The sequence below is a fragment of the Engraulis encrasicolus genome, chromosome 8, assembly GCF_034702125.1.
Source record: "Engraulis encrasicolus isolate BLACKSEA-1 chromosome 8, IST_EnEncr_1.0, whole genome shotgun sequence".
In the NCBI taxonomy this organism is placed as follows: Eukaryota; Metazoa; Chordata; class Actinopteri; order Clupeiformes; family Engraulidae; genus Engraulis; species Engraulis encrasicolus.
Genome location: NC_085864.1, coordinates 28709712 through 28736949, shown reverse-complemented (window position 1 = coordinate 28736949; position 27238 = coordinate 28709712). Strand labels below are relative to the sequence as shown.

Genomic DNA, 27238 nt, shown 5'->3' with positions numbered 1-27238 from the left:
ATTGATTCGATTTTGATTCTTAGGGCTTTGAATTGATTAATCATGATTCAATTTGATTCGATTCGATTCATTCCGAATCAATTCAATCCGTTCCCTTCTTGGTGCCAGGATTTCCCCCAAAAGATGCTATTTTTATATAAAAATGTCAAAGGGCTGTGGCTTGACAGTGTTAACAGATTGCTAATTTGTATTAAGTAGGCCTAGGCCTAATTGACTAATACCTACTGGGTATTTTCCATAGACCTAAATTAAACAAAAAGAACAAAAAGAAAAACCAAAAAAAACAAAAAACGATTTTGTGCCCTGTGAATCGATTTTGTTAATTATTACCTTCGCCAGAAGGTTATGTTTTGACCGCTGTGTATTTATTTATTTATTTGTGAATGTTTGTTTGTTTGTTTGTACTTCGTATAACTCAGTCAGAACTGAGCCGATTTTTATGAAATTTGGTGGGATGATTGGTCATGACCCAAGGAACAATCGATTAGTTTTTGGGAGTGATTGGGTCAAAGGTCAAAGGTCAAGGTCACAAAAAGGTCAAAAACGTAAATTGAGCCGATTTTTATTAAATTTACTGGGATGATTGGTCATGACCCAAGGAACAATCGATTACTTTTTGGGAGTGATTGGGTCAAAGGTCAAGGTCACGAAAAGGTCAAAAACGTTTTTCTTTGCCAAGCACTATATGCCAGAACAACGTGTGCATGCTGAATTGAATAAGAGGTCAAGACTGGGCCAAAAATGTAATATTACGATATTCCGGTCCGATTTCAATGAAACTAACACCAAAATTTGGAGAATGTTATGCCCCACACTCTGAAGATGGCCAGAAAAAAATAAGTGGCGTAGGCGAAGGTTTGCGCTCTACCGAGTGCCCATAGTTTTAAATGAAATCGATCGATTATCGATTAAATCGATTATTTTACCCAGCCCTATTCTCTAAGCTTACTTTATTATTATTATTACCTTCGCCAGAAGGTTATGTTTTGCCCGCCGTGTATTTATTTATTTATTTGTGAATATGTTTGTTTGTACTTCGTATAACTCAGTCAGAACTGAGCCGATTTTTATGAAATTTGGTGGGATGATTGGTCATGACCCAAGGAACAATCGATTAGTTTTTGGGAGTGATTGGGTCAAAGGTCAAAGGTCAAGGTCACAAAAAGGTCAAAAACGTAAATTGAGCCGATTTTTATGAAATTTACTGGGATGCTTGGTAATGACCCAAAGAACAATCGATTACTTTTTTGGAGTGATTGGGTCAAAGGTCAAGGTCAAGGTCACGAAAAGGTCAAAAACGTAAATTGAGACGATTTTTATGAAATTTACTGGGATGATTGGTCATGACCCAAGGAACAATCGATTACTCTTTGGGAGTGATTGGGTCAAAGGTCAAAGGTCAAGGTCAAGGTCAAGGTTACGAAAAGGTCACAGGGCTCCAGACTAACCTTTTGCACTGGTTGCACTGGTGTTTTAGGTGCACCAGCACAAAGTTTAGGTGCACCCAAATGTTTTCTCTACCCCATACACACACGCACCTCAGATTTAAAGGTGCCCTATTATGCTATTTAGAATAACTTTCATTGTTAATATTTTGCTTTACTGTGGTTAGTGGAGTTAATTTTGAATGATCACTTGTTTTCATGTCCATTATTTTTTATCATTGTGTATGCACCCCACGCCGCCTGTGTTTGAAACGCGTGGAAGTGCAGAATGTTAGACCCTTCAACATTCTGAAATCTCGACGCAGCATGGAGCGTTTCATCAAGCATTCTATTACTAATATTACGTCAGCAGCACAGCTGTTTTTGACCTGGAATCCAACCCTGTAGCCTATGTCTAAAGTTGACAGCCAAATAGTTCACCCAATGTCCGCAATTCATCTGAAAAGGACGCATCATAAGTCCCACGTTGTTATTTGTGTTATTCTGTGTCATTTGCTGAAACCCAGTCCCTATCCAATGCGAGTCTTCCGTGCATGGGCTTCAGTTTGATTTCAAAATCGCTTGGGACAATTAGGCTGCCATTAATCTGAGAAAGGGTTGAAAGTGCTGGGTACAGGCTATTGCTTCCGATTTGAGGTTTCATGAAATAATACGCATATTGCATATGATGCGTAATAACGCGATTGTGACCATATTTTTTAAAAAAAAAAAACTAATAGCCATCTGCGCTGTCTTGTTTATTTCTGATATCCTGCGCTGAAGAATCTTTATCTCAAACATTATTAACGCAACAGTAGGGGCCTGATTGGTTAACCCGCTGTCTAGCCTTGCATACTGTAGCCCTAAAGTTGAAGTTATCAGCAAGTTTACTGCTCGCAAACAGGCAAGTGTCGCGCTGGTCTAGGTGGGAGAAGTCTAGATCTGCTGTTGACAGGTGGAAATTTGAAGACACAAAGAATGTTCTGGGATTGAAATCAGATCACATTCCCTTGTTAATGACAAGTTAACCTTCACAAAATAGGCTTTCCAATAAGCTAATCATCTGCAATTGCTGTACACAGTTCAAAGGATAGGCCTATTTATTCAGCGAAGTTGTGGACATTTTCTTCGCTCCCGCGGCAGCCCCCATCTGGCTGTCAAAGACGCAGTCCGAAATTGAAAGAGTGCGCCCAGTAAGACAAGGGCACGACTTGTCGGACTCAAACCTATCAATTCAACGTCTGTCAGTGATATCGTGACACCCTATTTGTGATATGAACTCCGTGTTCAAATTCGTCCTGTGGTCTATTTGCAAGCCAGCCTGAATAGGCTACTGAGCGCACGCGTTGTTGGCTTTTAAAAATGAGTTCCTGTTTGCTCGTTGTCTGTAGGCCTAATGCACAATGGTGATAGGCTATGCTTCATAAAAATACATTTCAAGGTATTTTCAGGTGCATGGTTTCATTTCAGTAATTGCATTTCTATTTAGTCCCCGGCAGAAATGATGCGCCCACTGGATTGGAAGCGCAATGGGCAGTCCTCGATGGATTGGTTTCATATTGGGTCTTATAATAGGCATAACGCCTAGGCCTAGTCTCGGTTTCGTGGTTTTTTTGTTCGCATTTATCGACAGGACAGGATTTTTTTATATATAGGCCCTATCCGTTTCAGTTTCATTATTTTTGACATGCCGCCCGACGACTCGACCAGTTTTAAACGACGTCAAGCCAATATCCACGTTGCTCTTGCAGATATGATGAACAAAACTGCGTTGCATTTTAATTACTGAATTGTAGCCTACGCATAGCCTATACTAACTGGCTAATCCTTGCCAACATTGCTGATGCAAACGGCTGCTGGTCATGTCGTGATACCTATTTGGATAACATCAGCGCACGTCTTCTAATTAATGTTATGCTTCAAGCGGCAATACAAGTGTAGGGTTTTCGCATCTTACCAAACAAAAGTTAGTCTTGCCAACAGCATATGCAAAACGGCCCTGAAGCGAATAGAGAGAGAAAGGAGAGATTCGAGTCTTTCACCCACTTGGAAGTGTTTTGGATTCTCAGTGCGCAACTGCGTTAACGCGTTCTGCCTGTTTTCGACCTTCCTCATTCAACTGTTTCTGACCCGTTAGCCATATGCCTACCAACCGGTATTTTATCAATGTAAAATGCAGCTTTAATATCACAATGAAACAAAAATATATAACTTGGGCCACAGGTGAGTGTAGCCTCCAGTCTAGACCGATGCTGTAGCCATATTGACGGAGCCGATTTATGAATTGAAAAAAAAAAAACATGCGTAATGGAATAAACTTGTGGATGGCGAAATCCTATCCTTGTAGGCTACACTATTCTTGTAGGCCTACACTATTTTGTACACTGAGTGGTGTTCACAAATAGGATACATCTCATCACAATACTGTCAAATTCAGATAGGCCTAGGCTATGTGGCTGCGATGAACACATGTGCATTAGGTCTACTGTCTCTGCAATTAATAAATGGTCTGTGACATCGTCAACACTCCATCCCATAAGCAGCAATGTTAGGTACAGCATGACGTAGACCCGTACCGGAAACAAAAGCTATAGAATGTTGAAAACCCAACCACGCGTTCTCTGACAGTTGAGAAATAGCGTTCCTGCGGCAGAGAAATTCTCCCCCAAGAGGCCAATTTGTGAAATGCAGCTTTCACCAAGCTTTTACATACAACAGATGCTGTGTAACCCAATAAATGGGTAGTGGACATGAAAAAGCATAATAGGACCCCTTTAAAATATAATAATTACAAATAATAACAATAGCAATAATAATAGCAACAATAATAGAATAATACGAATTATTATTATTATTATTATTATTATTATATTATTGTTGCTATATTTTAAAAGACCTGGAGCCTTTCATGTGCTATAGGCTAGTCTCCCAAATGTGCTCCTTATAAAAGACATGACAGTAGGCTACCTAACTAACACATCTTGTATACAAGCAGTTTGGCTGGTAGAAAAGACCAAATTAGTAGCCTTTTAGTCAGTATGTGACTAGTAACATCAACATACCAGCCTTTTCTGCAATAAGGCTACGCACACGGCACAAGCACAGAGTTACAATATGAAGATGGATGGATGGATAGATGGATGGATAGATTTTTTTTTAACAAACCCTGCTAAAAATGTCATAATTTTTTAAATCATTAGACACAAATAGCCTAGCCTATGTTTACAGTGGAATCTGAAGTGAATTGGGTTTTGTCTATTTCCCCGTTTTTGAGCGCTCTCCCTCTGCATAATGATTGTGGTATCTTAGCAAGCGCTACGAACAGACACGACAGCACTAGTGCGCTCGCTCGCTCACACACACTCTCTCTCTCCCCCTCTCTCTCGTGCTGTCTCGAGGTGCATGAACAATGCCTTGCCGACTGATAGGCAGTATGTAGCCTGCCCTAGACGCTATCAAAAAAACTCTCACAGAAGTCCCGACAGACTAGCGTGTCACCTGTTGTTTGGTCAGCTCTGCACGCGGCTGAAACGGGCAATTATCTGCACCCGTCTGCGTTTTTGTATGGCAATGTTTAATATCCGCTCAAGCCATTTGGTTTTTCCCCGTGGTTGTGACTCTCTCGTGTTTAAAATATCCTCAAGCCATTTTGCTGTTTTTACCGTGATTGTAACTCTCTCGTCCGTTGCAAAACTCGCCTGGTTGAGAACACAAAACTCGCCGGCACATGTGAACTCGGATAGTTGAGCGAAGTCGAACATTCTATTCTAAAACGTCGGGCTGCCTGTGAACGAGGAAGGGGGAGAAAGCTACCGGTAGTTCAGCGGAGTTGAAGGAATGACCGCATCGACACGTTTTATTGTGTGATGATGGGCCACTACTGTAGAATGACTATTAATTTTATGTCTATTAAAACGTTTGTTTGGTAATTGATTTTGTTCTACTGATGGCTGGTCGCAAAAACATAAATTAAGCCGATTTTTATGAAATTTAGTGGGATGATTGGTCATGACCCAAGGAACAATTGATTACTTTTGGGGAGTGATTGGGTGAAAGGTCAAGGTCACGAAAAGGTCAAAGAAAAAAATCTTTGCCAAGCACTATATGCCAGAACAACGTGTGCATGCTGAATTGAATAAGAGGTCAAGACTGGGCCAAAAATGTAATATTACTATATTCCGGTCCGATTTAAATGAAACTAACACCAAAATTTGGAGAATGTTATGCCCCACACTCTGAAGATGGCCAGAAAAAAATAAGTGGCGTAGGCGAAGGTTTGCGCTCTACTGAGTGCCCATTCTAGTTATTTCTTTTATTATTATTATTATTATGTTACTCGCATTATTTTTTTCATTTTTGGACTATTCCTTATACTGAGCATTGTACCCGATTTTTCCTTTGACATAGGCCTATACTTGTGGTACCCTCCAACACTGTCAGTGTAACCAATTGTAGATTGACATGTCTACCACCTATTAAGTGAACTCTATATAAGGAAGTCCTCTGTGATTTTGTTTGCACTGAGGAAGGTCTGGTGACTGAAAATGTTTTGCACTTGTGGGAAGCACTTTTAGCACTTGTACATAATGTAAAGCAATAAACCAATTATTGCATCGGCTGCTGGTGTGGGAGTTCCACTCTTTGCTTCTGTGGATTATCGCCTTGGAACCAACACACCCACAAGGACTGGAGTTACTGGTGCGACACCCCTCTGTCTTTTGTCTTAAATATGCTTGATATAAATATATCAACCATATGTACAATACTTTTACAGTATGTCACATAAGTGAGTACACCCCTCACATTTTTGCAGATTTGTAAGTATAAGAAATTAAAAACAGCTTTATTCTCATCTGCCTTTTGATAGTTAATTACACACTAATTCTTCTCTTTTCTCCACTCTTTAGCACATTGAATGGCATCTATGTATGATAATGTGCTATATATTATTAATTTTGATTGATTGACTGGTTGATTGATTGATTGATTGATTGATTGTTACACAGCACACAAGTGCACATGACGAAATTGCATTCATGTCTTACCCATGCAAGGGGGCAGCCCCCAATGGAGCCTGCCTGAAAGGGAACAGTGCGGCAGAACGGTACCATGCTCAGTGTACCTCAGACATGGAGGAGGATGGAGGAACGAGCACTGATTGATTACTTAGTGGCCCTACCATGACCTAACGGTAGGGCACTGGATTACTACACCGGGGACCCGGTTTGGATTCCGGGCCGGCCTGGGTAATTTCCCGGTCCTTACCCATCTCTCTCTCCCCACTCGTTTCCNGTCACTATCCTGTCTCAAATTAAGCACCATGCCTCACCCCCTCCCCACCCCACCACCAACAACAACCTGGCAAGTAAGAAGTCAAGGGAGCCAAACCGGCAACCTTTTGGCCACAAGTCTGACACCTAACCACTTACCCACGACTGTCCTATTAATGCCCATGCCTAATTTTGTTTAAATCCAAATAAAATAAAATATACCGTCTGTTACACCTGTTAAAATGTTTTTCTTTCTCTGCTGTTTGGAATGAAGTTGGAATGTTGGAATGAAGTTGCTACTTCAAAGCTCAACAAAAGATAAATGGATGTACAGTATATCACGAAAGTGAATACACCCCTCACAGTTTTGCAGATTTTTGAGTATATCTTTTCATAGGAAAGCATTGCAGAAATGTAACTTTGACACAATGATTAGTGACCTTTTAACAACATATTTAACCGCTTAAATTTCTTGTTCACTCAGAAAAAAACAAAATACAGCCATTAATGTTTGAACATGTACTCACAAAAGTGAATACACCCCAGATTAAAATCCGGTAGAGAAGGGGCTATGTTGGCTCGAATGGTCTCGAATTGAAACGAAATGAAAAGGGATGACAAGGGAGGTCATCAGTGTGCGTTTCAACCTTTCTTTGCATTGAACTTTTAAATTCTGAGTCTGCATCTGTCTTAAATAGATTGGTGTGAGATTTGAATGCAATCCTATGGAGAATATCATGATCTGCTTCAGTAGTCACAGTGCATGTTGACATGCATGTTTCTTTTAGGTGTAATTCAGATTGCCAATGTTGACAGCATTCATGCATCCCCAAACCATGTCAGTCCCACTACCATGCTTGGATATTGAGAGGATACACCTTTTTTGTAAAACGGGCTTCTTAAGGAGGTCGGTGTCAGAGGGCAGGCCCAACGGAGGGCCATTAAAGAGCTGTCTGCAGCAGCTGAGGAGAGCAGTCACTGGCTGTGGCTGAAGCGTAGGGACACAACATGGGCTGCCAGGTGACCATGTGATGCCACCGTACAGCACACACCCAGGTCTGATCAGCCTGTGGTGGGCCAACCTGTATGAGAGTGTTTTGTGTGAAATGGCCGAAACACCCAATGATGCAGGATACACAACTGACGATGTGTTGCGATGGTGGCACCACATGGCCATCACTAAACCCCACTCCACCATCACCTGTTATGAACATGAAGGGACTTTAACACCTAGTCCTATAATGAAGTCTACCACCACACATGCTTGACACCATCTAAAGCAAATTTGTTTATCTTGGTCTCTTCAGACCACACAACATGGTTCCAGTAATCCAGATCATTCGTCTGTTCAACTCTCTTGAAACCAAGATAAACAGATTTGCTTTAGATGTTGTCAAGCATGTGTGGTGGTAAACAAGTGAGTTTTACAAAAAAGGTGTATCCTCTCAATAGCCAAGCATGGTAGTGGGACAGACATGGTTTGGGGATGCATGAATGCTGTCAACATTGGCAATCTGAATTACACCTAAAAGAAACATGCATGTCAACATGCACTGTGACTACTAAAGCAGATCATGATATTCTCCATAGGATTGCATTCAAATCTCACACCAATCTATTTAAGCCAGATGCAGACTCAAAATTTAAAAGTTCAATGCAAAGAAAGGTTGAAACGCACACTGATGAGCTCCCTTGTCATCCCTTTTCATTTCGAGACGATTCGAGCCAACATAGCCCCTTCTCTACCGGATTTTAATCTGGGGTGTACTCACTTTTGTGAGTACATGTTCAAACATGAATGGCTGTATTTTGTTTTATTCTGAGTGAACAAGAAATTTAAGCGGTTAAATATGTTGTTAAAAGGTCACTAATCATTGTGTCAAAGTTACATTTCTGTAATGCTTTCTTATGAAAAGATATACTCAAAAATCTGCAAAACTGTGAGGGGTGTATTCACTTTCGTGATATACTGTAGCTTAATGGTTTTCCAAAAGGGTGCCCACATTTTCTCATATCCGGCCTACTGAATACCCATGCAAATAATGGTGCAAATCTGGACACCATGATAGTGAGGTGAGGTCTGCGTACACATGGGCATTGCGTGGGCCAGTCTACTTTCGTTGAGGATAATTTGTCAGTAGCCTAGGCCTAACACGCTATGAGTCTAGCCAGGCTGGACCCCAAGTTAAACCTGAACGTCCCCAAACGACCAGAAAGGTATAGGATAGCGACTAGCCTACCAAGATGTTGTAGGCCTACTGTGAATGACACAAAAAGAGAGATGCACAGTGCTTACCTTTTTCTTTCTTATCCGTAACGAGACCACAGCATCTCTCCATTTTCAGGCTACTTTTCAGATATTCACAGTTGAACACTTATCCTACAAATGAATGAACAAACCAGTCAGAGCCCAATACACCTTCCTAATCCGAGGGTGCGCCTGTTTTATTTTGAAAGCTAAACGTTCACTTCGGAACATGTCCTTAGGCACGAAGACCACCCCACCACCGAAAGTGAAAGGGAAGTGAACAGCATAGATTTGATTAATAATTCAAGAGATTTCATCCGTTCATTACACTTTAATAGGCTATCCAAACTTGTGAAGTTTTCAAAGCTGCTACGCCTGGCTCCTGTTGAAAACACAAGTGATGCACCAAAAACAAATAAATGACTCAGGCCGGAGATCCATTATAGCGTTACGTTATCGCAGCTCGACGTACTGGATGTCCCAGTGTCGACGCACTGCTACTACAGCTCGCGTGGCCCGGGAGTTATATACAGGAAGTATATCAATCTACATTTCTAGCCGTTTTTATCCATATAGCAAACCAACTGCCCCTAAATTACAGTTCAAAATGCTCTTACCGAACTCGGCACATGTGTTTTTTCACACACAGCTTGGCCTCGTGTTGTTGTGCTTATGGTCGAAATCGAACATAATCATTTGAACCCAGGCATCATAAGCACATGCAACATACATGCTTGTAGTCTATATTTTGTACATCCAAAAGTTCGACAGATGTCAAAAATCTAATTTTACCGAGGGAAATGCACCTTCGTGATGACCACAGGTATCATGGGACATCTTCATGTAATCAACAGTCATTGGGTAACGCAGTCCGTCAGCCGCTGCTAATTTGCATAACTTTCAGGAGAGCTCAACTTTTTGACGTGCCACCGGAGCCACGCTCGCCGTGCCGGAATCCCAACATGCATTGCGAGTCCGGTAACGACGATATGCCGCATTTCATTGAAAATGAATTGAATGCGTTGGTACGGCTTGCGTAAAACTGACTAGTGGATGGGCACCGTCACTCCTTGGAATCTGCGCGTGACGCATCAAATTCTAGCCTATAAATTCTACCAATCTCAGGACTTTAGTTTAGGACACTTCGACAGCAGACTTTGCCTCAATGACTGCTCTTAATTTATGTCCTAGCATATATATTGCACCAACAGGTTCGGACGTCTGCTGCTTCAACGCTCTTCAACGGGTGTCTTGAGGAAGACTACACAGAAGAGTTCCGCATATTCCGATATCATAACGGTTTCTTCTCTCGCCACATCTCAGCGCATTGCTCCACTCAGCTGGGGTTCGTGTCAAGTTCGCGTTTCCTGTCAAGTGTCAAACAAAGGTCGCTCGCTGCAATTTGTGAACACGCCACACCAATGTGGACACTTGCTTTCACTTTCAAGTAGTCTAGAATAGAGTAGAAGAACAGAGCAGATTTTTTTTTATTATTTTTTTTTATTTTATATCTTCAGTTCATATAAATAAAATAAATAGGCCTACATGATTGAGTTTCATATAAACCGCACCACATACTTAAATTAAAAAAAAAAAAAAAAAAAAAAAAAAAACAGAGAGTCAGGATAGCACAATTAAGGTCGAAAGCTTATTTCCATTGTCGTCCTTGGTGTTTAGTGGTGTTAATGGCAGCAGTTGTTAAAATGACAAGAGTAGCACTGGGACCAAACTAAAACTATAACACATTAAATACATAGCATACACATAACACATATTCTCTCCACTTAAAGTAATATCCTACACTGACTGATCTCTAAACCATTTTTCAAAGCCCATTTAAAACCATCTAGGCTATTGAGCATCTTAATATTACCTGGTAACATATTCCACAAGCTAGATGCAACATATAAAAATGAGTCCTTCCCTATGTTGGTATTTGTCATGTACTGAGGATGACCTCAGCACGTCATACATACGTTATTCCCCTTGACCCTGTGTAGTAGGGATGTAAGGTTCTCTCTTCTACGTTGACCAGCATGAAGTAAAGCCACGGAAAACTATGCTCCGGTGTGTGTCTGATTTAATTCGCTTACACAAAGTCAAAGTGTAACATTGGCGACGAGGATAATAATCGACTTCGTATAGTTAAATCTGAAAAGTGAGATTAGTCCGTATCTTCGAGATGGAGGACAAATCATCTGTGCCGAAGTTTGATTGCTACAAAGAGCCAGCTACGCTAGGTCCTCGCTGGACCAGGTGGCTAACGGCGTTTGAACTGTTTGCTGACGGGAAAGGTTTGATCATGGACGCCAGGGTCACCGACAGCACAAAGATTCGGAGACGTGCATTACTCCTACATCACGCCGGGACGGATGTGCAGGATATTTTTTCCACTTTGGACGACACTGGAGGTTCGTCGGACTATGACAAGGCTGTGAAGGCGCTAAACGACTACTTCGTACCAAAGGTGAACAATGCATTTGCGCGCCAAACTTTCTACCAATTGTCACAGAATGCAGGGGAGACTGTACAGCAGTTCGTAACCCGTTTACGCCGGACGGCAAAAGACTGTGCATTTGGGGGTGACTTGTCTTACCAGCTCAGGGATGCTGTGCTAAGTAAATGCTGGTCTGAGTATGTGAGGAGGAAACTGCTCGAGGAGGGCTCGGCGTTGGTCCTCGACAAAGCACTAGAGATCGCGGCACAGTGTGAGAGGGTGGAGGAACAGATGGCGGCAATGCGAGTGAACGACACAGACATCAAAGGCGCCGAGGCGGTGAACCAAATCTCGAAGGAGAGAGGAGAGCGAGGGAGAAGAGAAAGGCAAAGTCTGCTTCAGGTGTGGACATGGCGACCACTTTGCGAAAGACCAGAAATGCCCAGCTCGAGGACAAACCTGCAGAAAGTGCAACGGCAAGGACCACTACGCCAAGATGTGCAAGTCAAAAGGTAGTAGGGGGTCAGTGAAATATGTACCGTATTTTCCGGACTACAAGTCGCACTTTTTTTCATGGTTTGGCTGGACATGCGACATATACTCTGGTGCGACATATATATGTTTTTTTTTCTCCACGGGAGAGCACTATGTGCGCAACTAGGCCTATGTTGTGTTGCTTAATACCACTGATAGAAAAAATGTTACAACTTAGGCTACCACAACAAAAAATAGCATTTACAATGACGACTGAATAGAAATATACCACCCAAAAGAAGTTAATATAGCCTACTGCTGAGTTCAAGCTGAAAGTAATTAAACATGCAGCCGAAAATGGCAATAGGGCAGCTGAACGAAAGTTTGGATGCAATGGAAAACTGTTTGGGGACTGGAGAAAAGCAGAGGAAAATGTGCTGATGAATACAGGACAAATGTGTTCTCGAACAACGCGCGCGCTGCGAGTCAACGGTCTTGTTACGGGCTCCATGACATTGCCAAAGAAATGAATAGGACTTTTGCGGAAGTCAGGGAGCTCGTGGATGTATCGCGTTATGCAATGCAATCCCCTCTCGTGGATTTATTTGCGCTATGCAACGCAATCTCCTCTCTATCCGAGAACGAGCGTCTGTGTTATTAAAGACAGTCAGCCGACTTCCAGGTGAAAATCGGTCATTTCCGCGAGTTTCTGACAAACGAGCACAACGTGACACTACCATAGGCTACACAACATGGATGAAATCCCCCTCACCTTTGATACCGTCATGGGCTGAAGTCTCAGAAAAGGGGGTAAAGAAAGGCGTGCTCTGGAGACGGAACAAGTTGCCTCGAACCCTCCCACGGTCCAAACGCAAAACAAAGCCGAAAATTTAATGTTGTTCTGACTACAGGGCAACATGGCGCGTTATCACTGTTTCTTCCTCTTTTTCTTTTTGTGGTTTTATGGCGGTTGGCAAACCATCTTAGTTGGTGCATTACCACCACCTCTGAATGCGTTGCCAATGCTTCAGATGCTGGTTTAAAACAATGCCGTCTTTGAGCAGGAGCTTACCATGCGCCAGTTATCACAACATAGATTCCATGGATAGAATAACCTTTCAAAAATGTGCGACGATTAGTCCGGTGCGACGTATATATGTTTTTTTAATCTTCAAAATGCATTTGTGGGCCTTTGCGACTTAAACCCCCGGAGCGACATATAGTCCAAAAAATACGGTAGATGAAAAGCAGGAAAAAGATTCTGCATTTGTAGTGCGTGACAAGAGCAACACAGATAGCCTGACATTTAATGTGGGTGGCGTGGACCTAGTAATGTTGATTGATTCAGGTGCCACGACCAACATAGTTGATGAAAATACATGGGAAGGGCTGAAGAAAAAGAAAATTAATTGTGAGTCAGCCAAATCCGACAAGAAATTGTACACATATTCATCAAAGGAGCCACTGCCGGTAAAGGGAGTGTTCACATGTGATGTGAAGATAGGCAAAAGAGCGACACAAGCAGAGTTCACAGTGATCGTAGGTCAGGGTGTACCGCTACTTGGCAGGCAGACAGTTACAGAGCTAGGAGTGCTAAGGGTGGGTGTAGATGTTGCAGCAGTCACCGATGTTAAGGCAGAGGTGAAAGGAAAATACCCAAAGTTATTCACAGGGGTGGGTAAGCTTAACACTAAGCAAGTTAGACTGCACATCGACGGCAACGTGGAGCCCGTAGCACAGCCGCTGAGACGGGTACCATTCCACCTGCGGGAGGCGGTCGATAGGAAGATCGAGGAGCTGCTACGAATGGACATCATCGAGAAAGTGGAGGGTCCAACGCCATGGGTGAACCCTGTCGTAGTGGTGCCAAAGGCAAAGGACAAAGACATTCGCTTATGCCTGGACATGAGAATGGCAAACAGGGCAATCATCCGGGGCAGATACCCGATCCCGACCGTCGATGAACTGTTGCATGACATGAACGGGTCAGCTGTGTTCAGTAAGCTCGACCTGCGGTGGGGCTACCACCAGCTGGAGCTCACTGAGGAGTCAAGGGCGATCACAACATTCGCCGTACACAGCGGAAGAGACTCATATTCGGGGTCTCGTCTGCGAGTGAGCAGTATCAGCACGAGGTGGCATCGGCGCTGACAGGCATCGAGGGAGTGGCCAACATCTCCGATGACATCATCGTCCATGCACCTGACCACGACACGCATCGCCAGCGACTACATGCAGTGCTGGAGAGGCTGGAGAAGTGCGGCCTAACCCTGAACGGTGAGAAGTGTCAATTTGAGATGGACAAATTAGTGTTCATGGGCATCTTACTGACTGAAAAGGGAGTAGGGCCTACCAGTGAGCGAGTCAGAGCCCTGGAGGAGGCGCGTGAGCCAGAGAACGCATCAGAGGTACGCAGCTTTCTGGGTCTAGCTGGGTACAGCAGCCGTTTCATACCCCAGTTTGCGACCATCTCAGAGCCGCTGCGGAGGCTGACAAAGAAAGAGGTACCGTTCGTCTTCGGGCCAGAGCAACAGGCGGCGTTCGAGACACTGAAACAGAAATTGGCAGAGGCGGGAACGCTGGCATACTTTGACAAGGATGCCCCCACCAAAGTGATAGCTGACGCAGGCCCGGTGGGCATAGGGGCAGTTCTAATCCAAGAGCAACAGGGTGCTATGGTGCCTATATGTTATGTAAGCAGGAGCCTGACAGACTGTGAAACGAGATACTCTCAGACTGAGAAAGAGGCCCTGGCACTGGTGTGGGCATGCGAGCGCCTACACCCATACATATACGGCAAGAGGTTCGACCTAGTGACTGATCACAAAGCCCTACAGGTGATCTACAGCCCCAAGTCCAAGCCATGCGCTAGGATCGAGCGCTGGGTGCTCCGCCTGCAGCCATACGACTTTCGGGTCGTGCACATCGCGGGAAAGTTCAACATAGCAGATCCCCTGTCACGTCTGCTGGGGAAAAGCGCAAAGAGCACGCCACATCATCATGGAGCAGAAGAATACGTGCGCTTCGTGGCGGTGCAGGCTACACCGCGGGCACTTACCACAAGGGAGGTGGAGAGAGCGTCCGCAGAGGACAAAGAACTGGATGAGGTGAGAAAAGCGATCAAGACAGGCCGTTTTGAAAAGTGCTCAGCTTATGGCCGCATAGCGAATGAACTGTGTACTATTGGACAATTAGTGCTGAGGGGGACACGGATTGTGCTTCCACAGTCACTGCGCAGCAGAGCTTTAATCTTAGCTCACGAGGGACACTTAGGCATGGTAGGGATGAAGCAGCATCTGAGGGGGAAAGTGTGGTGGCCGGGGATGTATAAGGCAACAGAAAAATATGTGAAGGCCTGTGATGGATGCAAACTAGAGGCACGTCCTGATGTACCCGAGCCATTGCGGCCCACTGCTCTCCCTGATGGGCCTTGGCAAGACCTTGCCACAGACTTATTAGGTCCCTTACCTACAGGACATTCAATCCTGGTAGTCGTAGACTACTACAGTCGGTACTATGAGTACGAGATCATGCGTTCCACTACAGCAGAGAAAGTGATTGACAGCCTGGAGAACATCTTCAGTCGACATGGTCTACCAGTCTCTATCCGATCTGACTGTGGGCCCCAGTTTCTGTCAACACAGTTCCAGGACTTCTGCAAGGAGAACGGCATACAACACGTCAAGACGACACCGAAATGGGCACAGGCGAATGGAGAGGTCGAGAGGCAGAACGCCTCCATCATGAAAAGAATTCGCATCGCGCACGCAGAGGGGCTGGACTGGCAGAAGGAGCTACGAAAGTACGTCACCGTCTACAGGTCGATCGAGCACTCAACCACGGGCAGGAGCCCTGCTGAACTCCTGTTCAACCGGAAGCTCCGGGGAAAGCTGCCAGACATCAGCACGCCGAGAATCGACATCGAGGCACGAGACACCGATGCTGAGAACAAGGGCAAGTATGCAGAGTATGCAGACCAGCGGCGCGGCGCAAAACCATCACCGGTGCAGGTGGGAGATGAAGTTCTGTTGAAACAGGACAAGGTTAACAAATTCACCACAACATTTAATCACACACCACACACTGTAGTGAGTAAGAATGGTAATAATGTTGTAGTTGAGTCACCCAGTGGAGCTCAGTACTCCAGAAATACCACACATGTTAAGGTGCACACACCAGCAGAGCAGACACCCTCACCTGGCGAGAGTGAGGCACCGAAAGAGAGAGAGACTCATGCAGAACCGTCTGTGAGGTCCACACCAGAGACACTCACTCAGGGGTCATCTCCAAGCCGACCTCTGACCACACCGACTGAGCGGCCTCGCAGAGAAATAAAGCAGCCGGAGAGATTCACGGACTTCATTATGAAGTGATGAATGTATTAAAAAAAAAAAGAATATTCATGTTCAATGAAAGTGAATTCTATGCTGTTGGGATATGAATGTTTACATTTTTGAATATGTTCAGCAATTGATATTGAATGCATAATGTCTGAAGCAGAAATGGTTCTATGAGTTGAAGGAACAAAAAGGTTATTCTGAGAATGCTTCAGAAGAAAGGTTTATTTTGAAAATGTTAATGGTAAATGATAATCCATGAGTTTGGTACAGATATTGTGGACTGTAACAGTGCCACTGTGATAAGATTTATGTTGAAGGTAATATGAGATATCTTAATGGTGTTAAGAGTGTTAAATTGTTATTGATACATTGGGTAAAGTTTTAATCCAAGAAAGGAGGGGATGTCATGTACTGAGGATGACGTCAGCACGTCATACGTTATTCCCCTTGACCCTGTGTAGTAGGGATGTAAGGTTCTCTCTTCTACGTTGACCAGCATGAAGTAAAGCCACGGAAAACTATGCTCCGGTGTGTGTCTGATTTAATTCGCTTACACAAAGTCAAAGTGTAACAGTATTGACTCTTGGGGGAACAGAATCTGTGGAACTCCCCCTAGTGGAGTAACTGTGGACATTCCTCACTCTATTAAAAAAGTTATTTAAAGTAGTGGTAGTAGTGGTAGTTCGCTATTTTAGACATTAAGCCCTGTTTGTGTGACTTCTGGGGTGAAGTAGAGATGTTCTCATCACAATTTTGACATTTGGTGCTGAACAGATAGCAAAATGTTTTTGGCAGAGTTTTGGCCCAAATTGTGTCTTGGCCTTTTGGCTGGCTTCGGTTTGAGTCCCCGGGCCAAAAGTGGCCCAAATTTGGCATGCCAAAACCAACCAAACCCAGCCATAAATTGACCAAAGTTCACCCAAAACCTATTTGGGATTTCCACGTACAGCCTTAAAGGCCCCAAAAGGAATTCCAGACCCCACCCTTCAGCCAAAATGCAACCATAAAGTACCCATAACTGTCCCAGAACTGCCATAAATGAGCCTAAATACTGCCATAATGTACCCATAATTCAGCCATAATGTACCCATAACTCTCCCAGAACAGCCATAAATGACCCTAAATACTGCCATAATGTACCCATAATTGATCCCAAATGTAGCCATAATGGGGCCAAATGTCACTTATTTGTCTTATAAGTTTCCCTGTATACTTAAAATGTAAGTACCGGTATACAGAGAAACTTATAAGACAAATAAGTGACATTTGGCCCCATTATGGCTACATTTGGGATCACTAAATATTCCTGTTTTATTGTTGAAAATCGCACATTTAATAAATGCGTGATTTTCAACAATGAAACTGGAATATTTATGCATCTAGAAAAAAAAACCCAAGACAATTAAATACATTTCATTATACTTTATTGCCTCCAAATGCTGTGACTGGTTAGGGTGGGCAAGTGGCTGGATTTGATGGATGGGTATAGCTGCACGGCAGGTGGTGGAGGACTGGGTGACTTGATGGGTGCTTGGATGTCTGGGTACAGGCCTCTTGTTTTCATCTTGGTCCCCTGGCCAGTAAAAGCAGGTACTCTATTGCCACATAGAGGTAGGTAGATCAGATCAGATTCGCGACATCTAGGAAAGAATAAAAAGATAAACCAAATTGAATTACTACATGCAAAAGTAACTTTGAAAACAGTGGCATTACATTTTTTTTCTTCTTTTATTTAACCTTTATTTAACCAGGAAAATAAACCTGTTGAGATTAAAAATCTCTTTTAACAAGGGTGTCCTGGCCAAGTGGCGGCACAAATGCACTTGATTAATAGAGTAATAGACGGGAGAGGGGGGAGGGGTGTTATTAAAATTTGGTACCTGTTTTTGAGATCCGATTTGATTGACCCCTCCCACAGGTGACTGCAGTGTCCGTTCGCAGCACAGCATCTGAAAAGAGAATGTAGATGTTATTTCATATTTTATACATTTTAAATGACATGAGTAGTAGGCTACAGTAGATTGTACAACCATCTACGGAATTGTCAAAAGTAAAAGGGAGAAAAAGAATAGGAAAAAAAAACAATACTCAATCAAACAAAACCCTGCCAAAACATATAACTTGCACTTGAGTATATAGTAGCCCACTGATTCTAAGATCAGAGTACTGGTCAAATTGGAGGTTTTTTTTTAACCTAGCTTTTAGGTTTTTCAATAACAACAAAGCAGTAGGCTATCTATCTCATTGGGTGTGCCTACAGTAGAATAACTGGTGAAACAGACTAGTCACTATGTTATATCATGTGCCATTGTTAAAGCTTTCTGACAATTAGTAATGCTCCCACTACCCTGGACTTGTCAGTAGGCATATCTGAGGTGTTTTTTCACCCTTATTCAGTCTTTTCAGAGATCCTGGTCTGGGGGCAGGCGTTTGTTTACATTTCACCATGAATTCACTTCTACTTTTACCTTTGACACCTCTAGTAAGCTACTCTCTGTGTTGAGGTATTACAAATGTTAGAGCAAGATTACATAGGCCTACATGGGCCACATTTCTGTATACGGTTTACCCCCTGTTGTTGATAGCTGAACAATACACACTGCCTTAACAACTGATCATGTTAAATAGCCAGCGCTTAAACACAAACCGACCATTGCATTACCCAATACAGACGTATACTTAAAAGCAGTTACATTAAAAGCAAGGACTTTCACAACGAACGAAGATTAGACCAGAGAGAGAGGTTAATAAATTGTGGAACCAACCTGTAGTATGCCTGTCAAAAAACAAGTTCCTCCACCGGGTGACTTCAGCAGCAGCACATCTGAAAAGACAGTAGTAGGCTAGAATTACAGTGAGTCCAACACTTTCCGTGACAGACAGATATTGCTAGATAGTGCTCTGCTTTGTGCCGATAGGTAGAAGATGCTCCATGCCTGAGTTAGCTAGCTCCCGGCTTTTGCTAGCTGTCGTTGGGCAGTTAGCTGGGATTGTTGTTGTTCTTTGATTGAAATTCCCTTGGCATTGATATCTGAAAGTGAATTTCAACCACAGAACAACACTTAATCAACCGTTACTGAGTATGAGGGTAGCAACTAAGATTAAATGTCACAGTTGTGTGTCACAGACGTTTGTGTTTTAGCTCCTATCTAAGTTTCAGCGCATAACACGGAAACCGACGGTCACAGACCTATGAAATCAACATGAAAACCGATAACACAAAATGCCTCATCTCTTAAGTCATCGGCGGTTGTATTTAATATAAAAACGTGTCAACTGCACTTACCTGCATAAACTGAAGTCTGACACACACTGGCGCTGGGGAAACTGAAGTGAGGCAAGCACGAGTTTCTCTTGACAGTTGATTTTGGCAGTCTTTTGGGTTGCCGTAAGCGCACCAATGTAGAACGTTGCTGTCCCGCTCTCCACCCCAGGTTCAGATTAACCTGACACATGCCATAACCTGGCCATAACTCATTCATTCACAGTCCGCGCGTTTTAATGTGTTGTGGGAAGCCATAAACAACCCATATTTTAGCCAAATCTTTGTTTTTTTTGCTTTCCAGAGGAACGCCCCAATTCACTGGCGCCCAGGTCAACCATAACCATGCCAACATTTTGCCAAAAGCTTATGGCATTGCCAAAAGGAAGCCATAAATTGCAGATATCTGCCAAAACAAAGCCAAAATATCTGCTATCTGGGGAGCATTTGGGTATCCAAGACTGCACCCCCCCCCCACCTTTACATTGACTCCAATAGAGCACTCAAGCAATCGATTATAAAATGGCATTAAACTTTTGTTTGAGAAGACATGGAACTCACCGTGTGGTCAGTGGTAGACAGCGATACATTGACCCGAAAATTGCAGCGAAATATGCCTTCTAACTGTTGTTTAGCATTTGGCGGACCTATTTTTCCCCAGACGCCGTTGAATAGCAGTAGACATCCAGCCAGTAGGTAGCGATAGTGTGTTGTTTATGTAGACATCAAGGAGCGAGGTAGAACGGCTATCTTTGAGCGGGACTGGCTACAAAAACTACAGCTTGCATACAAACCATAGATAGTAACGTAAACAAACGCACCCCCATTTCCGGTCGCGCGGAGTAATACTAGTCAAACCAATACAATCAATGAAGACGGACAATAATGAATATATCTTCTCTGGAAGCGTATTTCGCGGTGATTTTCGAGCCAACGTATCGCTGCCCACCTCTGACCACTCGGTGAGTTTCATGTCTCTGCAAACGAAAGTTTAATGCCATTTTATGATCGATTGCTTGAGTGCTTCATTGGAGTCAATGTAAAGGTGGGGGGGCTGCAGTCTTGAATACCCAAATGCTCCGTTCAGCACCAAATGTCAAAATTGTGATGAGAACATCTCTACTTCACCCCAGAAGTCACACAAACAAGGCTTAATGTCTAAAATAGCGAACTACCACTTTAAGTATTTAGGGACATGCCCATTTACAATTTTGTGCACCATACTCAGCTCTATTTGAGAGATTCTGTCCTCAACCAACCCAAACGTTTAAAGTGGTGAGGATCAAGGTGAGTTCTAGGGTGCAGTCCCAAGATGGCCTTACTAATTTATTTTGTGAGGTCTGGAGCTTATTTTTAAGCTGTTTAGTAATGCCATTTGTACCAGGAGCAACATGCATAATTGCTAACCACTTACTGACATTAAAAAGCTCGCTACTTAGTATTGATTCAACCATGGTTTTATCCTTGTGTGAAAACACAAGTGCAGAATCATCAGCAAATAAAAATAATTCACATGAGCAGACTGATTTAAGATCATTAATATATAAAAGAAAAAGAAGAGGGCCCAAAACACTCCCCTGAGGGACCCCACACTTCACAGTTTCTGGCTGGGATAAAGTTCCCCCAACATCTACCACTTGTATCCTATTCATCAGATACGACTGAAACCATTTTACTGCTGTGGTATTGAACCCTATAGCCCTCAATTTTGATAGTAGAATCCCATGGTCAACAGTATCAAATGCCTTCTGCAAATCCAGCATGACCATGCCACAGAATTTGCCCTGGTCAACCTCCTTTCTAATGTAATCAGTTAGATATAATAGACATGTGTCGGTGGAGTGTGATTTCCGGAATCCTGATTGCAGTTCGTATAGAAGGTTGTGAGATAAAAGATATTTGTTGACCTGCTCAGATACCAATCTCTCAATTAGTTTTGATATTGTGCACAGGATGGAGACTGGTCTATAGTTGCCCTGATCTAATTTACTCCCTTTCTTGTAAAGTGGAATCACTTTAGCCAGCTTCAGATCCTTTGGGAAGTAACCATTTTCAATAGACAAGTTAATGATGTTTGTTACACTTGGAGTAATGCTCTCCGCAGCATCTTTCAAGAATCCAGATGGAATATTATCAAGACCTGTAGCTTTATAGCCATCTAACTTTTTGAGTTTTTTAAGTACGTCAATCTGATACCTTGTCTAAAGAGAATGCATTTGGCTGAACCCCTTGCTGTAAATAAAATTCAGAAACTTTACTTTCTTCGAATTGTTCAGAAATAACAGGGAGCTTTTCAACCAGCTTACTAGCAATTGTAGAAAAATATGTGTTAAAACTGTCTGCTTTAAAACTTTATCCTTGTCTGATATAGTCGTATTGCCAAGGTCTAAACTTATATTGCATGTTTGGTTTTCAACCTCTTATTACATCCCAACTCTTTCAATGAACGCCAAAGTTTTTTGCGTCATGTCTATACTCTGCAATTTTCTCATTAAAATGGGTTCGTTTAGAACAATCCACGAGTCTATTCACTTCATTTCTCATTTTTTTATACTCTATCCAACTGTCATTATCCTTATTTTTCCTAAATTGATCATGTAATCTTCTATTTCTGCATTTATCCTGTTTTCTGTTTCACTCTAACTTCCCTAAAAGGAGCAATCTTGTTTATGGTTTGCAAAAATAATACTTTAAAAAGCCTGATCAACATCTTTACATTGAATCACAGATGACCAGTTGGGGAGCTGTAGGGGGGCGTTGATAAGGATACCAAGGCAGCATTTGTTGAAAAAACGTTGAGAAACACTGTGTTAAGAAGGATGTGGGGGGCGGAGTTTAGTTGCCAATGGGGGCTAATAGTCTGTCTGTTTGTTTTATTAATACTAAGGGGGCATTGTCAGGTGTATGATGAGGTCAAAGTGGGCATTGGGAGGCTTGTGATGAGGCCAAGGGAGCGTTTGTTCAAAAAAGGTTGAGAACCACTGCACTAGATGATACCGATGGCCAAAGTTTGAGGGCCCCTGCTGGCTCATGGAATTCAATTAATGGAATTTAATTTACCCTTGGTGTTGATTGTAAAACTCTGTGACTAATCCTTTTAGGAGGCCTGCCTGGAGAAGCAGACACTGGAAGATGCGGACACAATTTGATTGAATCTTTTCAGGATAATGGGCACATGGAGGAAGCTGGAGGAAGCAGGCTGTGTGGATTCATCTAATCAACAGGTTAAAGAAAGCAGCATGTTAACACATGACGTCATGAAGACCTTCGCCCAAGAGGGACCCGGCGGCCTAGGACCTGATGTCAGCAGATTACATTCTCTGTTGGCTACTTTCTCTGTATCCATTCCCCTAGGTTGTTATAACAATGATATAACATTACTGTATATTTTACTTAAAGGGACACTGTGCAGGAAATGGTCAAAAAAGGTACTGCAACTATGCTGCTCATTGAAACCGGGCTGCCTATTACCAAATTTGATCTTTACATGAAAGTTTACTAAGTAATAAACAAATATTTTCTAGTATGGTCCAAGTACAGTAATTTTTGCCGCTAAAAATGGCTATTTTTGGAAATTCAAAATGGCGGACCATGGAGAAGATCCCCCTTTTCATGTATGAAAAGTGCATTTTTTCCAGTCATAATGAATACTTAGAATTTGATGGTGGTGGTAAGTATTCATGAAAAAGCTAACATTAGTGAATGGGCAGCATGAATTCTGGAAATAAACAACTAAAAATCTCACACAGTGTCCCTTTAAACAACGAATCCATATGTTACATTTTGGTCAATGTCAATAAGAATAATTACATAGATGTTTAAGTTATTCACCAGCTGCTTTGAACCTGCGATCTGTGTTTGCCTCAGTGATGAAGCTACATTCCAAAGGTCTTTGGTTGCTAAGGACAACAATCAGACAGTAGTTCCACTCAGCTAAGTAGACTGAGAAAAAAGTACAGTAGGCTAGTGTTAGTCTTGTTTTGGCCTATAGGGAAGAGGTATGTGTAAAGAGAGGTGTGTGGGAGGCGTGTGCTCAAGAATGGGTGTTATGCAATGACATAGTGGGGACAAACGAGCTAAAATAACTTGGGGACAAGTGAGCTAAAGTAAACCAGCATGAATATTTTCAATTGACTCAAACAATGGCTAAAATCTTACATGTATAGGCGGCCTACCTTTTTATTATCATCAATTCAATTCAATTCCATTCCATTCATTCTTTATTTCAGACCCAGGGGGATTGATATCACACTAAAAAAAAACACAACAGCACAGTACAAAGCTTAAAAAACAGAACAGACAGAAAAATAAGGCAGAAACACAGATATAGCATAATATTATCATTTTATTGTTATTGGTCTTTCACTTTTTATTGTCTTTTTTCTATTATCATGTGTGTATTGTTTTTGTATATATATATTTGGGCCTCCTGACTCAAACAAATGCACAGCTTATCCAAGGACGTCTACAGTATAAGGCAGGGGTGATAGTGAAAAAAAATCCTGAGCCTGAACTTTTTCCCCTGCTCTAACGACGACGACAAGATACTGCATAGTGACGTACCGTAGGCCTATTTTGACACATTATTCAAACATTTAATAGTGTATGACCATTATTCAAGCCTGATAGTAGAAGAAAACCCTGAACCTGTAACACTTTCTGAGATAAGAATAACCTAATGGCTAATTATTATCAATGTTTTTATTTTTGCAAACTCTGTCAAGCCTGAAATCAGGCATGGAGCCTGAACACTAGGCCTATCAGCCCTGATAAGGAGACAGGGTGGTTTCATAGAACGCCATTCAACGGTTTTTGATGCAACTGCGACTGATTTACTTCCTTACTGTATCATTGCTCTTATCCAATGTGATATTGCTCTGTCTAAATCAAATTACCATATTTCATTAAATTGAATGTTATTATTAATAACACCACACAGACCACAAATATGTTTAGGGGTATGGAAGTGGCTGTGTCCCATTTCTTTCTCCAAAATTAAATGTACACACTAAACTTCAGTTGGAGTCAATTTCCAAAATGACAAAAAAACGGGTTTTTACTAACCAGGGGCCTCATGTACGAAGCTCACTTACGGACAAATAAGCTACTTAAGTTGTTTTCCACGGCCACGGTCAGATGGAAAACTAAAACAGACTAGACGTGGAAATCTGCGGATCTCCACACGAATTTCAGGGCTGCTGTGGAAGTTTCCGTAAGCATGGAAGTTGCCGTGGTGCATTGCGTCCTTTTGGCGGCACACAGAGGCATGCAGCAACCAAGCATACGTCGGGCCAACGTCATATGTGGTTGGCTACATCGCCCCCAACCCAAACGGCATAAAGCCAACGTTGTACCAACGTTGGCACGGTCGTCTGACCTGAACGACACTTTGCCCAACGTTGGCCCAATGTTGGCACGGTCGTCTGACCTGAACGACACTTGCCCAAACGTTGGCCCAATGTTGGCACGGTCGTCTGACCTGAACGACACTTGCCCAACGTCGGCGCTGTTGTCACAGTCGTCTGACCTAAACGACTTTTGCACAACGTTGGGCCAACATAGGCATGGTTGGCGACCCGGGAATGTTATACACAGTCTAATTAACATTGGGGCCTCTATTTCGATGCGAACAAAAAAACGCAACACGACCATACCCTTATTAAAATGAACGAGGGGAGTTTATTTCCCGGCCGGATGGATAGCACCCTGCCAAGGTGTCACAAATTGTCATACGGTAATCACAAAGACATAGGCTACATCTCCCCTCCACCATGATACATCTTCCGAATGGAGTGTATTTCCCGACCGGATGGATAGCACCCTGCCAAGGTGTCACAAAGTGTCACAATCACAAAGACATGATACATCTCCTCCTCCTCCATGATACATCTTCCGAAGGGGAGTCGAACCCTCGCGGATACAGCGCGTGTTAGCAAGGTAAGTGGCTATAGCAACAGAACTGTTTTACCGTTATTAACATTTCACTTTTACGAATAGCCATCCAGCCGAAGGTAACCATTTCTGTTTTAATTGTTTTATTTTATGTGTAGGCCTGTTATATATCCCCCCCCCGTATATCCCCCCCTTCTAGGTTTTCTGCTAGCACACTCTGGCGCTGTAGTTGTGTTAGCAGCCGAGCTATGTTTAAACATAGATTTAGATAAACAAACCGGCAGATAGCAAACGGTAGCTAACAGCATTAGCTGCCGGTTGTTTCTTGTGATTTCCGCCATTAGCTTAGATAAAGAAAACCCCCCTTTAAAGAATAACACAAACTATGTCCTGACGACAAAATTTATTCCCAAAGAACCATCAAAAGGCACGCTAAACGGAGGGCTGATGTTATTCTTTCCGAGCTAGAACTAGGTAGGCCACCGACACCAGCTAGTCCAGCCCTCGATTGTACTGCTGCCGCTGCTGCTGACACCGAATATGTAATGATAGATGATGACGCCCCCATGAGTGACGTAGATGATAGTGATAGGCCCACGTCCCTTGATGTAGGCAACGTCGTCTGGTTTGACGCACTGGATTGTGAAGAGAGTGATGAGGATGAGGGTGGAGATTGATGATGATGATGATGAATGATGATGATGATGATGATGAGGGCCCCAAAATTTTTTTTGAGGGACACAGCTCAAAGAGTGGGCAATAGAGAGCAAAACACCATTATCACACCTAAATAAGCTACTACTCATTCTGAGGAAGCATCATCCTAATCTCCCAAAAGATGCTCGCACCCTTTTAGGTACACCATCGGGGTATGAAGTGAGAGAAGTTGCTGGTGGGACCATGCACTACTTTGGGATTGAAAAGGGCATTAAACAAATATTGCAATCGATGAACAGGTCTACCCTCCCAGATAGTATTCACTTACAGGTGAACATTGATGGCCTACCATTATTCAAAAGCAGCAACCAGCAGTTTTGGCCCATTTTAGGACTGTTTGAAGAGGACAAAATGAAACAGCCATTTATTATTGCGCTGTATCTGGGATCCCACAAACCAGACAACATTAATCATTTCTTGGGGCGATTTTGTAAACGAATTCGGTAAACTAAAATTAGAGGGAATCGACACAATTGGCAAAACTGTCCTTATCAATATTTCTAAATTTGTTTGTGATGCAGCTGCAAGAGCATTTGTCAAAAACATCAAAAGTCACAATGCCTACCACGGCTGTGAAAAATGCACCCAGGAAGGTACTTGGTCTGAAAAACCGCATGACCTTTCCAGAGGTCGATGCATCTTTACGAACCGATGCCTCCTTCCACAACCAGGATGATGAGTACCACCATAAAGGACAGAGTGATTTTGGCGAGGGCTGGAATTGGGATGGTCACACAATTTCCCCTAGACTTTATGCATTTAGTTTGCTTGGGGGTCATGCGGAAACTAATACTTTTTTGGATGAGGGGGCACTTCCAACACGCCTCGGGTCACAGATGATCCAATTGATTTCTGCAGCTGTTATCAGCTTTTCATTGAAGCTCCCCAAAGAGTTTGCACGTAAAGGAAGGTCACTTGTTGAAGTAGACCGATGGAAAGCCACAGAATTTCGTACCTTTCTTTCTTTTGTACACTGGGCCAGTCCGCACTGAAGCACCATCTGCCAGATGCGCTATAACCACAACTTTATGCTTTTACATGTTGCGATGAGAATTTTATGCTGTCCCTCACTGTGCCTCAGGTACTACTGCGACTTTGCAGAGACGCTACTTGTAAAATTTGTTGAGCATTTTCAGTCCGTTTACGGTAACTATGTAGTGTATAATGTCCATGG

The 27238-nt window shown here is 42.9% G+C and overlaps 2 protein-coding genes across 2 annotated transcripts in view; one reads left to right on the top strand and one right to left on the bottom strand.

Annotated features, from left to right (window-relative positions):
* The window catches only part of LOC134454402 (von Willebrand factor A domain-containing protein 5A-like), a 54586-nt gene extending 45517 nt beyond the window's left edge, over positions 1 to 9069 (bottom strand). The window contains exon 1 of the mRNA XM_063205382.1: positions 8991 to 9069. Coding sequence (XP_063061452.1) covers positions 8991 to 9033 — 43 coding nt within the window. The 5' untranslated portion in view covers positions 9034 to 9069. The remainder of the gene's footprint in view (positions 1 to 8990) is intronic.
* A 4116-nt stretch (positions 9070 to 13185) lies between these two features.
* Positions 13186 to 16226, top strand: LOC134453828 (uncharacterized protein K02A2.6). The gene is made up of 2 exons (XM_063204577.1): positions 13186 to 13926; positions 13977 to 16226. Exons 1-2 carry the CDS (start codon positions 13186 to 13188, stop codon positions 16224 to 16226), a joined length of 2991 nt encoding a protein of 996 aa, XP_063060647.1.
* Positions 16227 to 27238: the final 11012 nt, after the last annotated feature.